The sequence below is a fragment of the Ammospiza nelsoni genome, chromosome 25 (genome assembly GCF_027579445.1).
Source record: "Ammospiza nelsoni isolate bAmmNel1 chromosome 25, bAmmNel1.pri, whole genome shotgun sequence".
Taxonomy (NCBI): Eukaryota; Metazoa; Chordata; class Aves; order Passeriformes; family Passerellidae; genus Ammospiza; species Ammospiza nelsoni.
This window is the reverse complement of record NC_080657.1, coordinates 5,593,146-5,609,033: the sequence shown is the minus strand read 5'-3', so window position 1 is coordinate 5,609,033 and position 15,888 is coordinate 5,593,146. Positions and strand designations below refer to the sequence as shown.

General features: G+C 49.4%; 1 protein-coding gene across 1 annotated transcript in view; it reads left to right on the top strand.

Moving 5' to 3' along the window:
- HIVEP3 (HIVEP zinc finger 3) overlaps positions 1-15,888 on the top strand; it is a 165,807-nt gene that overhangs the window by 99,711 nt on the left and 50,208 nt on the right. The window contains exon 5 of the mRNA XM_059488674.1: positions 6,077-6,222. Within this exon, the coding sequence (XP_059344657.1) occupies positions 6,077-6,222 (146 nt within the window). The remainder of the gene's footprint in view (positions 1-6,076; positions 6,223-15,888) is intronic.

Below are 15,888 nucleotides of genomic sequence, written 5' to 3'. Positions count from 1 at the left end.
TCTGCTCATCTCACATTAATGAACATGGAGAGGCATGCTTAAAAGTATTTAAAAAATATTAAAGGGAGATTTGCAAGTGTATTTAGGCCCCTGAAGAAGCACAAAGGCTGACAGTGACATTTATAAAAGTGCCTCAGCGGGTCAGACACATTTTGTTAAACACCCCCGTGGTTTGATCCGTTTGGTCTATAGCTGTCCACCTGCTTTTCCAGGTATTTAAGGATATTTTATGCCTAGTTTTAGAGTTAAGACTTCACAGTGGCTTCCCAGGGGCAGGGCTCCCCCAAGGCATTGCCCACACGGGCGCAGAAGTCTTTAAGACCCTCCTGTGAGCTGCCTAATTTTATGTATCTCATTTTAAAGCCAGACTTTACCCTTCCTGCTTAATGCTGAACCAAACAGATCCCTTTAATCCAGATCATGTTCATGTAGATTAGCCAACAGAATCGCTCTAAAGATTTTGCAATTTGATATTCATCTCAAGTCAATTTATACTGATGGATTATTCATTTTATTTCTGTGTCATGAAATGAACTCTGAATATTAAATTTATCATAATCGCTGCTGCAGCTGCTGCTTATAAATATGTTTTAAAATACACAGTAGAATCACTTTGATTCAATAAATCTTTATTTCTATTCAGCATTTCCATTACTCTCCTGCAGAAATCCAAGAGACAGATTTCTAGGGACACGAGGGCAGATAATTACCTGAGCAGTGCAATAACCACGCTGAGATTTATGCACTATTTCTCCAAGGGTTTTATCCGAGTGGTGCCGTAGCACCCTGGATTTCAATCCCTAAAGGAAGTGCCTGTGCTGCTCTGAGCCCTGCTCTTTGCCATGGTGCTAAAACCCACACCCAGTGAGTGTCCACAGGTACCAGACCCTCCCACCCCGAAGGGAAATGTTAAACAGGGGTTAAAGGGTTAAAGGGTTCAGCCCTCACTCGTCCAAACCCACATTTCACTGCATGCATTTCCCCCAAAGCCTCCTAAATCCCTTCAGCCAACCCCTCCAAGCTGCCTGGTGGAGCAGGTTCAGGTTCCCATGGCTCAATGTACCAAAGGCAGAGTTCACCCTGCCCAGTTCACCTGGAACCAGTGGATCCTAACCCAGCCCTGCTCCCGCGTGGCTGGCAGAGCCCCTGAGAGCTATAGCAGAGATAAATCAAATTATTGCCAAGCACAGCATTAATTTGTGATCAGTGGTGATCAGGGTGAAATCAAATTATTGCCAAGCACAGCACTAATTTGTGATCAGTGGTGATCAGGGTGAAATCAAATTATTGCCAAGCACAGCACTAATTTGTGATCAGTGGTGATCAGGGTGAAATCAAATTATTGCCAAGCACAGCACTAATTTGTGATCCGTGGTGATCAGGGTGAAATTCTCCATGCAGGGTGTGAAACACAGGTTGGGAAGCAGCAGCTGGCCAGGACATTCAGCCCTCACTCATCCAAACCCACATTTCACTGCATGCATTTCCCCCAAAGCCTCTAAACCCCCTCAACCAACCCCTCCAAGCAGGTTCAGGTTCCCATGGCTCAGTTTGTGAAGAGTTCACCCTGCCCAGTTCACCTGGATCCTAAACCCAGCCCTGCTCCCGCGTGGCTGGCAGAGCCCTGAGAGCTGCAGCAGAGATGAATCGAATTCTTACCAAGCACAGCACTAATTTGTGATCAGTGGGGATGAAATCCTCCATGCAGGGTGGGGAAGCAGCAGCTGCCAGGACGTGCAGCAGCCGTAGCATCACTCCAGGGTTGGAGTCCAGCCCTCAGCTAACTCTGCTCGGGCTCCTTGCCCTCCATATTCCCTCCTCCATGTAACTCCAGGGTGTCAGTTCCTCCCAGGAGATGTAAAAAGCTCTGGTGTTTTGTACAGTTATGCATGCAGCAAACAGTAGTTCTGTACGTGCTGTCTCCGTCCTTGCCTTGGGGTTTCAATTTCCAGTGGGATTTGCTGAGCAGAAAATTCTGGAATTCTGGAGTGGCTGCGGGCTCCAACGTGCATGTAGGGATGGCTGGTGACACTGTACTGGGGCTTGCACTCTCTGTAAATTCCAACAAGACTGTAACAGGGGATAGTAGTGACTGTATGATTTTGGCTCTCTGGTGCCTTTCATCTGTCAATGTTTTTGTGCTTTCGAAAGTTGCAATAAATAAACCTCGTGCTACATCTAGCAAGTCAATTGTTTTGTATTCCTCAGTAAGCCTGGAAAGGCTGTCCCCTGCAGTGCTCTGAGCCCATAGCTCCCATCAGGAGGTGAAGTCACAACCCTAAAAGTTTAATTTTTGAGGGTTCTGAGTTTCTCCTGCTGCTGATTTCCTCACTGTCATCTCCATGCCCACAGCCACCAGCTCAAGACCATTCCTGCTGTTTAATGTTTCAAATGGCTCCTGGGCCTTTTGTCATGGAATTCCTGGCACTTTTAGGGGCACAGGACTGCACAGGGACCATTCCCAGGAGGCTTCTAGGATGGGTGTGTGGATGGTGTGACCACGGGGCTGACCTGGCCCCAAGGACAGAGAGTACCCTGGGTGCATTTAATGCTCTGAGCTGATCTCCTGAAATTCCTGGGCAAATTTGAAATGCTTGACCCCAGTTTTGCAAAGCAACTTTTGAGTGAGTCCATCCCTCCTGTTGAACATCCCGTGGCAGTTCCAGCAGCTGGGGGGGCTGGGTTATATCCCCCTGGATTCTGTAGGACTCTGTTGGAGCTGCTCACTCTGTGGCTTCCCCTGAAGTTCCTGCTGGATTCTGTGGGATTCTGTTGGAGCTGCTCACTCTGTGGCTTCCCCCAAAACTCCAGAACTCCACCGGGATTCTGTAGGACTCTGTTGAAGCTGATCACTCTGTGGCTTCCCCCAAAACCAGGGGAGACAAGGAGGCTCCACTGGGGTGATTCATCCCCCACAGCCCAGGCTGAGGTGAGGAAGGTGAATCACCTGGGCAGCTGCCACTGCTGCCAGCCAGAGCCAAGGGTGCCCAGCTTTGCTTCAGCCTTCAGGGGCTGCCTGCAGGCCAAAACCCCTCTGAAAACTGCTCTCTAGCCTTCCATCAATTGCAGAGAATGTGAGGATATGGATCCAGGACCCTCATCCAGGATATGGATTCAGCTGGATGTCAGAGTGACTGTGGGAGAAGTGACCTGGGGGAAAGGCTCTGCTTTCCTTTTTCTAGAGATCCCGGCGGGGCTGTAGGGGACAAACATTCCAACATATCATTCCAGGTTGGAGAACTCTCCCTGGCTTTGTCCTGTTGGGATTTAGAGGGCAACATCCCAATATTTTGTTCCAGGTTGAAGAGCTCACCTGCATTTTTTTTGTTAGGATTTAGAGGAGCAACATCCAACATTTCATTCCAGGTTGGGGACCTCTCCCTGGCTTTGTCCCAGGATTTAGGACATCCCAATATTTGATTATAGATGTGGAGAGCTCTCCCTGGCTTTGTCCTATTAGGATTTAGGGAGAAATATCCCAACACTTTGTTCCAGGTTGAAGAGCTCACCTGCATTTGCTTTGTAACGATTTAGAGGGCAACATCCCAACATTTCATTCCAGGTGTGGGTTTGTCCTGTTGGGATTTAGAGGGCAATATCCCAATATTTCATTCCAGGTTGGAGAGCTCACCTGCATTTGTTTTGTTAGGATTTAGAGGGCAGTACCCCAACATTTCATTCCAGGTGTGCAGAGCTCTCCCTCATCCCACCCACAGATGCAGCTTTGATGTTCAGGTCCATCCTATAACAAACACGTTCATCGTGTAGGTGAGGTGTCAGGGCATGACTTAAACCTTGGGCTGGACAAGGTTTAGACACAAAATCCCCTCAACAAGTGGCAATTTAACAGTGAAAAAGCAGATTTGGCCCTGGGAACGTGTGGGGAGGTTGAGGATTCTTTTCTCCCATGGGTTTTGTGGCTTTCTCTGGGCTGTGCCCTTGGCAGCAAAAGGAAATCACCCAGGAATGCTGATTTATGTCAGGCTGAGGTGGCTGAAACCCAAATTTGTGTGAATGTGTGTGAATGTGGGGGAAACCTGGAGGTTCAGTGTATGAATTCTGAAGACAGCCCCTCTCCAGACCTTTCAGATGTGCATTTCAGAGAGAGCATTATCCAGGGACAGAGATTTGGGAACAGACACCCCACATGCTCAGGGTCACCCCAGCCACCACACTTCCCTTCATCCTTCATTTTTCCAGGTGGCAAGAGCTGGATAACCTGGAAGGAGCAATTAAAAAACTTGTCAGATGTAGGAGTACTTTTTTGTGTTGACAGAGTGACAAAACTATCCTTTGTCTCCTTAAAAAAGGAAAAAAGCCCAAAAGTTTCTTTCCTCAATTAGCAAAAAAGACGCCTCATAAGACCTAAGAAACTTCACCTCAAACTCAAGGATAGCCAATTGGATAGAAGCCAAAAAAATTACTAGAAAAAGAAGAAAACAAAGAAACTAATTGCTTTTTTGAAGTGTTTTACCAAGAGCAAGAGCCTCTTGCACCTAGCTCGGTTTTTCTCTGTGAGGAGTTTTGTTATTTTGCCTTTTATGAAAACTTTTTTATTTCCAACGCTACCACAAAAGCCATCCTGCTAATTTTATGCCTTCTAAAGTAGCTGAGCTATCTTATGTGTAATAAAAATCTCCAAAAACTTTTGAGACCTTGTTGGAACCCAGGACATTCCTCTGGCTGCCCTGGAGAACTTGAGACCCTGGCAGGGGGCTCATAGACCTTGGCATGGAGTCAAAACCACCTGTGCCTTTGATTTTAGCCCATGGAAACAATTGCCAACTTTGTGTGAGGATTTACAAGCCACAAGAGTTTGAATAGAATGATAGTGAATTTATCATCATGTGAAAATGTAGAATTTTGGGGTTTTTAGAATGAGGGTTCAAGAGGAAAGATGGAGGAATCTGGGCGTGTCCTGTCCTTCTTCTTCTTCTTGTCCTCCATCTTCTGCTGTGATGGTGGCACTTATGGGTTGGTTTAGAGTAGAGACAGACTGTCTAACATAGGTGATAGGTATTGGAAAATTATTGAAAACAAAGTACATGTAGTTTTTAGTATAAAAAGCCAAAACCACCCCAAGGCTGTCAGTGTGCCACAAACTGACCTGCTGGACAGACCTCAGCAGGTCAGAGAAAGAATGTGTTAGGAAAATGAATCCACAAACACCAGAGGTTTGTGTCCAAAAGGGAGACAGAAGAGTCCTTTTACTTTATTCCAATAAAGGGAGAGGCCATGGGGCATCCCCCGGGGTCTCTCCAATTTTTGGAGTATGCAGCCTCCTTTTTATCCGAATTTCCCAGCTGCATTTCCCTTCTCTCTTTCCCCATTTCTGAGGTACTTGAGAGGTTCAGAGTACCCAATATGATTGATACTAAAGATTCCCCTCCAATGTATAACCCTCCCTTTTGATTGTTAATTCTCACAGAATTTAGGGGTTTTCCTTCCCCATTGTTTCTTTCATCTTTCAATGTCTAATTTCATTTATCAGCAAACCTAAAGTTTATTTGTAAAATCAAATATCTTTTCCCATTCATCAATCAGTGGAATCCTTCCCATTGTTTCTTTTATCTCCCAGTGCTGGTTTTATCTCCCAGCAGACCCACAGCTGATTTGGAAAGACAAATCTGCTATTCCTCTCAAATGTTATAGATAAGAAATAATAAACAACCTTGAAAATGAGAACAGAGGAATCCTGACTCTTCTTTGGTCTCGGGGCTGGGAAAAAAGAGACTTTCCAACACTTTGGGGTCATCTCAACACCAGAGAGACCCCGTCAAGCCCTAGCTCAAAAAGACTCCTGTATCAGTCAGGGGTCACAGCAAATCCTGCACAACCCTGAGGGCCCCAAATCCAGCAGGAGGGCCCCAAATGCAGCAGCAGGGCCCCAAATGCAGCAGCAGGGCCCCAAATCCAGCAGCAGGGCCCCATTTGTTGGGGGGGTGCCCCAATTCCAGCCCCTGGTGTCAGGATCAGTGCTGGGGCAGCGCTGGCTCTGCTGGGGCTGTTTGCTCTGTGTGTCCTGCCAGTGATTCTGTCTGTAATCATGGATTGTTTTGCTCTTTTGGGGAGATAGGTTCATTTGCCTTCGCTCCTTTCTAATGAAGGTCGAAAAGATATAACTAGAGCTGAGAAGGAAGAGGAGAAAAGGGGAAAATCAGAAGAAGAGGCTCTTGTGACCAAGCGAGGGGAGCCGGTGAGGATCAAGATCTTTGAAGGAGGGTGAGTGTCTCGTTTTATTTATTTCTCTTCTTGTGTCTCACACTTGTGTAGAGTTGTTACAATGATGGCAAGGTGCCACTGGAGGTGAGCAGATGGAGCTGGATTTCAGTTTGTTTTCCACAGCCACTGTTATAAAACTCAGCCCTCCAGAACTGGAGTGCATTAATTTCCTATTTTTGAGCTGTCTTTAAGTCAGCAGTCACCTGGATCTCTTCTCTGAGTGGGTGGTTGAGTGAAGAGCACAAATCCATCTCGCAGCTGTCTCTGAGGTGATGTCTCTGTATCTCCTCAATCTTTCCAAAGATTGCCTTCTCCTGCAAATGATGTTCCTGATGATTGTTCCCATTCTGAGGAGGGTCTGGGCAGGTCTTTCCTGATGCCTGGGGTATGGGTGGGGAACTAAAGAAGCGTTTTGTTTGTGTGATTTCCATCCCACACAACTGAAATAGCTCAAACCAGAATGGATGCAAGGCCTTAATTTGATGTGCATCTCAAACCTGGGCTCCAGGTAACCCAGGGGGTGCCTCAGGAATTCAACACTGGTCTAATGCTGCTGTTTATTTCTTTAAAATTTTAAAAAATAGCTCACAAGCAATGTGTCTGGGGATTGCAATTAAAGATTATCCTTCTTGGGTCTTGCAGAGGGACCCAAATTGGTGCAAGCAATTTCCAGCAGGATTTATCAGTTCTGCCCTTGCTATTGGGTGCTCTTGGTTTCTGTGTGTTAAAAAAGGCTTTCATTAGGCTGTGCTTGTGGTTTTTCTGCTGTTACCAGATGAAATTTGCTTTTATTTTAAAATACCTGGTTAGCAGATGGTCAAACTAGCAAAGCAAGGGGTAAAATCAGTGCTTGGGGACAGAACAGCTGCTTGTTGGTCAGGAGAGCTCAGCTCTGCCCCAGCTGTGGGCTCTGTGTGCCCAGCTCAGGTTTGGGCAGGGATGGGAGATGCAAAGAGCCAAACAAGGCAAACCCTGCCATGGCTGTGGCCTGGCTTGGCTCAGGGAGCAGCAGAATGAGAGATGTGAAAGACTCAGGAAATCTCTGTCACCCTCCTGTGGCAGATGGGACCCCTGGGACCCACTGGGATGGTGACTTGCTTTGGAAAGACAGGAGTCTGCTAAGGAAGGCAGGAGCCTCCCCTGAAATGAAGAATGTAAACCCTTCCCACCCCTCCCAATTGCTATAAATTTTAAATTTAGGGGCTCTCAGGCAAAAATATGGGAGCAGGAATAACAGTTCTTTAATAGGGAGGAAAATAAAAGGATAAAATAAACAATGCAGTGAACTAAACCAACAGTGCCAGAGTCAGAACCCAGCCTGACACCCTGTGGGTCAGGCTGTTGGCAGCAGTGCCATTGGAATTGTGGCTCAGCCCTCCTGCAGTGTCAGGGCTGGTTCTGCTGGAGCAGGGATCCTGCAGAAAGGTGCAGTCTCTTCCTCTGAAGATCCAGGGGCAGAGGCAGCTGCTGTTCCTCTGGGCAATGCAGTGCAGAAGCCGTGCTGGTGTTGCAGAATCTCCAGATTCTATCCGGGTAGGAATGCTTGGCTCCTCCCTCTGGGCTGCCATCTCCCAATGGGATGCTGTAGTTCTTATCAGCCATGCAGGGACATTCCATAGCTGTTATCAGCAGGTGTCTCCCTGGAGGGAGGAGTGGGTGTGGTCGCTCAAAGAGAGAGATAAGGCAAACTGCCCACTTGACAAAGATAATCTGCCATACAGATGGTAATAGAAAACATCTTGCATTGCAATTTTCAACAGATGGGTTTTATTGCCTTCAATGCCATGGGAACCTCAGTTCCCTGGGACTGGATGGTCCCTGTAGCTGCTCAGGGGGGTTCCTGCATTTCTTCCTGGCCCTGATTGAAGCAGCTCAGGATTACCAGGACTGAAAATCCCCCTGCCCCTCTCAGAGCAGCTCAGGGAGCCAGAGCAGCTCAGTGCTGCACCCCTCGTGCTGTGCTCACACAGGGGTGGCTTTGTCCCCACCCCAGCACAGCCAAGGGACAGCAGGGTCTGTGCTGCTGCCAGGGTCTAATGCTGCTGTTTATGTCTTAAAACTGTTAAATTGCTTTTCCCGTTTGCTGCCATTCCCAGCATGGGCTCTGGGAGCAGAGGGCTGGGGACACTCAGGCCATGTCCTTGTGCATGGCAGCCACAAAACAGAGATCTGTGCCATCTAGGGAATGTGCCAGCCATCCTCAACCTGTGTTGGCTTTAATTTTACCCTTCCTGTGGCTCTGCCTGTGTCCCTCTGGCTGGGACTCACCAGGAGCTCACAGCAATGAATTCCATGCCTCAATTCCATGTCTGGATGCCATGGCACTGCCCAGGGCCAGAAGGACAGGCTGTGCTCCCTGTGCCCCTGCCTCATTCCCACAATGAGGTTGTGGTGTCGGGGTGTGCAGCCCCAGCAGCCAGGACCTTTTCCTGCTGTTCTCTTCCAGCTATCTGCCAGGACCCTTTCCTGCTGCCCCTTCCCAGGTATCTGCCAGGACCTTTTCCTGCTGCTCTTTCCCAGGTATCTGCCAGGACCTTTTCCTGCAGACAATTCCACAGGTGCCTGGTCTGTTCTTCAAGCTCCCAAATGGAACAGATTCCCTTTCCTGGCCATCTCTTGAAAATGTTTTATACCAAGTGCAGCCATTTTCAAGACATTATTTCACTCTCCTATTTTGCTTTTTTTCCCTATTAAAATTTCTTCCTTGACTCATTTTTCCCTTTATTTATTGGTTTCACACTGAATGCTGCTGGCCAGGCCCATCCTTCCAGGGGATGCAGTTGGACTCAAAGCTTTTGTATCCATGCCATGCTTTCTTGTCTCATCCAAGGAGTGAGATTATAAAGAAATTCACAAAATGTGCACTTGCTGCAACTCTTTTAGCTCCTTCTTCTCATTTTTTATTTCCTTGGAGCTCTTGCTTTTCTCTCTGCCATCTTCAGCACTTTTCCTTCTGTAGAGTCTTCTGGCTTCCCCAATCCCATTACTTTCCCCAATCCCATCACTTTCCCCCTCAGAACACTTCCAGAACCATCTCTGAGATTTCTCCTGCTGCTCTCCAGCCTCCTAGCTGGAATTTTATTCCTTGGCTTTCAGGGAAACCAGAAAAGCCAAATTTCCTCTTTTCACCATACTCTCTTGTCAGGAAGGAGCTCATGAACCCTTTCAGAGCACTGGGGGCAGCTTGGCTCCCCTTGTCTCCCCTGGAGGTGTCTCCTCCACAGCTCTGGGAGTGGATTGCCTTCTGTGAAAAGAAGTCCTTTCCTCAGGGTCTGGGTATCTGTTGAAAGGTAACTTTTAGGGCTCTAAAACCTTGCAGGGTCCTAGCTGCTAAAAGCCTTAGTTTTTGAGAAATCCAACAATGTTTGTCAATTTAGAGCTAGGTACTGCCCTGTCGGCCTGGGCGAATGGCCACAAAATGGAGGCATTTTTCCATGGGAAAAAGGAATTATTTCCCCAGAGTCTGGGTATCATTTGAAAGGTGGCCTTTAGGGCTCTAAGGATTTGCAGGGTCCTAGTTTCTGGCAGCTTTAGTTTTGGAGAAATCCAGCAAAATTTCCCAATTTCTAACCTGGCGCCGCCCTGTCAGCCAGAGCGAGTGGCCTCAAATGGAGGCCATTTTCTGTGTGAAAAAGAAGTCCTTTCCCCAGGGTCTGGGTATCAGTTGAAATGTGACTTTTAGGGCTCTAAAACCTTGCAGGGTCCTAGTTGCTGGCAGCTTTAGTTTTGGAGAAATCCAGCAAAGTTTGCAGATTTCTAGCCTTCTAACCTCTGTTTCCCCCTGGGAAGGATTTGGATCCAGCACTTGGGGGTTCCTGGAGGTTCCTTGAGCCTGGGTTTGGGATCAGGGCTCAGCAGTGCCGAGCATGGGGCTCAGCTCTTCCCTCCCCTCTCCTCTCTGTGTGAAGGATTTGTGGTGCCAGCTCAGGATGAAGCCCTGGGGTCCCAGAGGAACTGGCTGTGGAGATTTGCAACTCCTGGTGAGCTCCCAGCCCTTCCAGCACCGGGCTCCTGATGGGAAGTGTTGGTGATGGGGAGAGCCAGGGAGACTAACTCAGTGATCAGAATCTGATTTTATTGTGGGATACAAACACTTTTTTACTATTTCAGGGAGACCAGTAATGTGTACTGCAGTGATCAGGTTAAAATCACACACACAAACTTATGCATATAACAACATCTCTTGCTTGCAGAGTTTAATGGGTTTTTCCTTTTCTGGTAAATCCATCTGATTGAATCTTCTTGCAATCCAGGTCTAATTTTCAAAGTTCCGTTTGCTTTTGCCAAGGCATCCTGTTATCAAATCTCTTCTGTCTGCCAGGTCCAAAATCCATCATCTCTCTTGTGTCCCCCAGCATTCCACAAGGAAGGGGCTCTGCAGACCCTCTGCAGCCTCTCTGGTGCCCTGGAAGCCTCAGGAGGGTCCTGCATGGTCCTGCCTTGACCTCTCCACATTGCACTGGGGCTGGGTCCGCGGGGTTTTCTGCTGGAAGAACAAATTCCTCTTGGAGAGGAACTGAGTGCCTTGAGGTCACTCCATGTGTAATTTCAGCCACAGCTTTTTATTTGGAATCGTGGAATTCTGTCAGACTGGATCAATCCCCACTCTGAGCAGATGGCCCCAGCCCTTGAGGGGAGGCTGGAGTCATTTAACACCCCAAGGACAAGTTGGGGGCTGCACAAGCTCCTCAGGTTGTGCTTGGGAGAGCCATTAAACAGCCAGGTCAATGCCTGAGCTCCTCAAGGATCCAATCAAAACATCCACTGGGCTCCATTAAACAGCCAGGTCAATGCCTGAGCTCCTCAGGAGCCAATCAAAGCATCCACTGGGCTCGTCCTGAGGGATGCTCTGCTGGTCTGGAGCAGGGAAAATGATCTCTGAAGGTCAGGCTGGCCAGCAGGAGAAGTGCTGTGGTTCCTTGGTGGCTCGGTGTCACCTTCATCACCCCCCTGGGGTGCCCATTCTGCAATCTGACATCATGGAACCAGAGATTGGTATCGACCTGGGGCGGGCTGGGGTCTGTGCTGCTCTCAGGCTCTGCTCAGGGACGTGGTCCCTGCTTGCTGCCATCCCCACCATGGAACCTGAGAGCAGAGGGGTGGGGATGCTCAATCCCTGTCCTTCTGCTTCACAGCCCAGCCTTCTGTGCTGTTATGGGGACAATTAGTTGGTTTAGTTAATTAGTTAATTATGACCAGTGGGAAAAACAGTACCAAGATCTATACAGCTAAAAACCTTAACTGACATCCCCAAACCAGTGCCATGTGTAATTTTCTCTTTGGAAAACCTCCCTTTTAACTGCTTTAGGGGAAAAAAACACTTATGGCTGTAATGTTATGATTGGAGGCACAAATATCTGAGTATCCTGGCATTCCCACCATAAAAACACCTTCCCTTCACACCATCCCCTGAAAAAAACCCACACATCCACAAGGAGGGCATTTCACTTCAGAGGGATGCTCAGAGTGGGGCTGTGCCCCAAAGGCTGCTCCACTCTGTGGTTTGGAGGAATCCAAACCCTTCCCTCTTTGTCTTCAACAATAGTGACAGAGTTGGAGGTGCCCAGCCATGGGATCTCCTGAACTGAGATCTCCTGAACTGGGGCTCTGAACTGGGGTTGTAAATCCGCATCTCTCTCAAGCCTGGATGCAGCCCATTTCTGAATGATCGGGGATGCCTGAAGCTGACCTTCACCTTCCCTGGTGAGCCTCAGGGCTGAGGGCTGGAGCTGCCATGTAGCCCTTCCCTTCCCTTCCCTTCCCTTCCCTTCCCTTCCCTTCCCTTCCCTTCCCTTCCCTTCCCTTCCCTTCCCTTCCCTTCCCTTCCCTTCCCTTCCCTTCCCTTCCCTTCCCTTCCCTTCCCTTCCCTTCCCTTCCCTTCCCTTCCCTTCCCTTCCCTTCCCTTCCCTTCCCTTCCCTTCCCTTCCCTTCCCTTCCCTTCCCTTCCCTTCCCTTCCCTTCCCTTCCCTTCCCTTCCCTTCCCTTCCCTTGTTTGGGGTTTTAGGCACTTAGGAACACCACAGAGCCTTTGATCTGCCTCCCTGAGCCTGAACAGCAAAATATTTTCTTCTGCTTGAAGGAGAATGTAGAAAATGGAGCTGATTTATCAGATTGGAACTTGATTGCTGATGAGTGGATGGAAAAGGAAAAAATCCCCACCTGGGCTTGACCAGGAGCTGCTCTGAGCCTCCCTACCCCGCTCTCCTCCTAGTTCTTTGCTGTGGGAGCTGTGGTGGCTTCCCAGGGCTGATGTCACCCTGTTGGGGAAGATGAAACAGGAAAGCCTTAGAAATATGATTGTCTGGCAAAAGGTTTTGAGAATATGGAAACTATAAGCCAGATTGAAATGAAAGCAAGCTTTGAGATCCCTCAGTTACTGAACAACTGGAAAACAATGGCAGGGCCAGCTGAAGGTGATCCCCTTTGGATCAAACAATCCCCTCTGCTTGCAGACAGGCCCAAGGCTCAGAGCAGACCCTGCCAGCTTGGCAGAAGGGGCCCAAAGAGGAGTTTTTAGGGTTTAAAATGTAACCCAGTGTGGGAATGTAATGATTCTTCTAGGCTGTATGGAAATGCTGTAGGATTTGTATCTTGTACTAGATTGGTTAGTAAGAATGAGAATATTCAGCACGGAAGATGACTTATGGTATTGTAACGGGAACCTCACTCTCTGACGCTTTTACTCTCTCATCCTCTCACCCTCTCTCCCCCTCTCTTCTCTCAGCCTGCTCTGAGCTGTGGCTGGCAGCTCCCAGCAGGGCCCTGCACCCAGGCCCTTTGCAATAAACCACAAGTTCCCAGCTCAGGCTTCGGAGGTCTCTGCTCTCTGTCCATGCCCACTGTCCTACCCCCATCACTCTTACACCACCCCGTTCCTGTGGCCAGCCCAGCTCCCTGGGCTCACCTGCTGGAATTCCCCTGGACAAAGGCTCCGTGCTGAACCAGCCACGACCCCAACCCCCACCAGGGGATTTCCTCGGCTCAGACGAGTTCTGAGAATTCTCCCTGTTTGTTTTGGAAGGAGTCACTGGTCACAAAGGCAGGGGTTGTGGGGACCAGGGAAGGAGGAATTCGAGGCACTTCCCGCTGCCCTGAGCACCAGGGAGAGCCAAGGGCAGCTGCTTTGTTTAACATAAAATGTGGGATCCGGGATTACCCAGGGTAGGAAGGGACCACCAGGATCCTGGAGTCCTGGCCCTGCATACATGCAGACCTGGCAGTGAACTCACTCAGAGCCCAAGGGCAGTACCTGGAATGGGAACACACCTCTGTGGAGACGGGCTGGGCTTAAACAGGAATCACTGGATCCCAGAATGGTTTGTTTGGAAAGGAATTTAAATCCCAACCCACCCCTGCCATGGCAGGGCCACCTGCCACTGTGCCAGGTGCTGCCAGCCCCAATGTCCAGCCTGGCCTTGGGCACTGCCAGGGCTCCAGGAGCAGCCACAGCTGCTCTGGCAATTCCAGCCCAGCCCCTGCCCACCCTGCCAGGGAACAATTCCCAATTGCCAAGATCCCATCCAGCCCTGCCCTCTGGCACTGGCAGCCATTCCCTGCCTCCTGTCCCTCCATCCTTGTCCTCAGTCCCTCTGCAGCTCTCCTGGAGCCCCTTCAGGCCCTGCAAGGGCTCTGAGCTCTGCCTGGAGCCTTCTCCTCTCCAGGGCAGCACCCCCAGATCTCCCAGACCGAATATTTTGCTCCATTCCTAGACATAAGCAAACGATTCCTGTAATTTGCATTTTTGAGTGAAAGGGGTTTTCTTGAGTCTGTTTGCGTTTCATGGCCAAAAATTGGTGGTCAGATTTTTTCATTGGGGCTGTTTGTGCCAGACTGACCACTCAGCATCCACTCGAGCATCTCCTGGGGCTTTGGCAGCTGGATTTCCCCTGTCCTGAGAAGCGCTGAGCAGGCACTGCTGCCCCCCTTGCAGAGCCCTTCTGGGAATCTCCGAACCATGGGATCATGGTGTTGTCTTGGTTTGGAAAGACAGGTGTCTGCTGAGGAAGGCAGGAGCCTCCCCTGAAGTGGAAAATGCAAACCTGCTATCTCTGAATTAATATAAAATTTTAAATTAAAGGGCTCTCAGGCAAAAAATATGGGAGTGGGAAATAACATTTTTTTAATAGGGAAGAAAAAAAAAGGATAAAATAAACAATGCAGTGAACTAAACCAACACCGGCAGAGTCAGAACCCAACCTGACACCCTGTGGGTCAGGCTGTTGGCAGCAGTGCCATTGGAATTGTGGCTCAGCCCTCCTGCAGTGTCAGGGCTGGTTCTGCTGGAGCAGGGATCCTGCAGAAAGGTGCAGTCTCTGCCTCTGAAGATCCAGGGGCAGAGGCAGCTGCTGTTCCTCTGGGCAATGCAGTGCAGAAGCCGTGCTGGTGTTGCAGAATCTCCAGATTCTATCCGGGTAGGAATGCTTGGCTCCTCCCTCTGGGCTCCCATCTCCCAATGGGATGCTGTAGTTCTTATCAGCCATGCAGGGACATTCCATAGCTGTTATCAGCAGGGGTCTGCCCAGAGGGAGGAGTGGGTGTGGAAGAGATAAGGAAAACTGAACAGGAGACAGCGGCCATGCAGATGGCAAACAGAGACAATTTGCTTGACAATCCGGGACAGGTGTGCTTTGGGTTGGGTTGGAAGGGACCTTGAAGCCCATCTTATCCCAAACACCCCCACAGGCAGGGCTGCCCCCACAAAATCCCATACTCGCTGTGCCAAGCTCTCCCTGCAACACCAATTTGGCGCCTCAAGCGTCAGCCTGTGCACTGCATTTTATGCTGCCTCCAGAAGGGTATTTTAATTAAAAAGTGGGGTTTGTGTGTAGAATTTTTGGTTGTTTTTCAGCCAGGACTTCACCAGCAGTGCGGAGGGAGGGTTCATGTCCCTCTGAGCCCTCCAGGGACAGCCCTGTTACCCATCAGCTCCAAACACCATTAACCCCCCTGTGGCAGGACGCTGGGAAGAAGGGAGAGCAAACCCTGGGCTGGGCAGACCTCAGCTGAGCAAAAGCTGCTGCCAGCTCTCCAAAATCCCCTCCAAAGGCACCAGGCCCCATCTCCCTCCCAAAATTTGGTTTTCTATTGGTTCCATGGGGTTTGGGTGTAGCCTGAAGGGTTGTGATGCTTCCACTCACCAGGATCTATCCTGGGTGCCAGGGAAAGTTTCTGGAGTTGAGCCAGGGCAGCTCAGGCTGGAGATCAGGGCAAGGCTCTTCCCCCAGAGGGTGCTGGCACTGCCCAGGCTGCCCAGGCAATGGGCACGGCCCCGAGGCTGCCAGAGCTCCAGGGATGCCCAGGCTGGGCTTGCTGGGGGCTCTGGGCAGGGTTTGGCTTTGGGATTGATCATCCCTGTGGGTCCCTTCCAGCTCAGCACATTCCATGATTGTGTGAGAGTGAGGGATGGGGGAGATGAAGGATGGGGGAGAAATTTGGGCAGCGCTGCAGGGATGGCCAGGGTGGGGTTGGTGGGGTTGGTGGGGTCCAGGAGATGGATGAAAGATCCCACTCTGAATATTCTACAATTCTCCTAAAAGAACCCAAGGTCTCTTTCAGCATCTTTACACCTGTTTGTTTTTTTTTGTTTTTTTTTTTGATAGCACAAAACCTCCACTTTTTCTGCTTAAAAACCTAATCCAAAGGAGACAAAACACAGCATGGCAATTT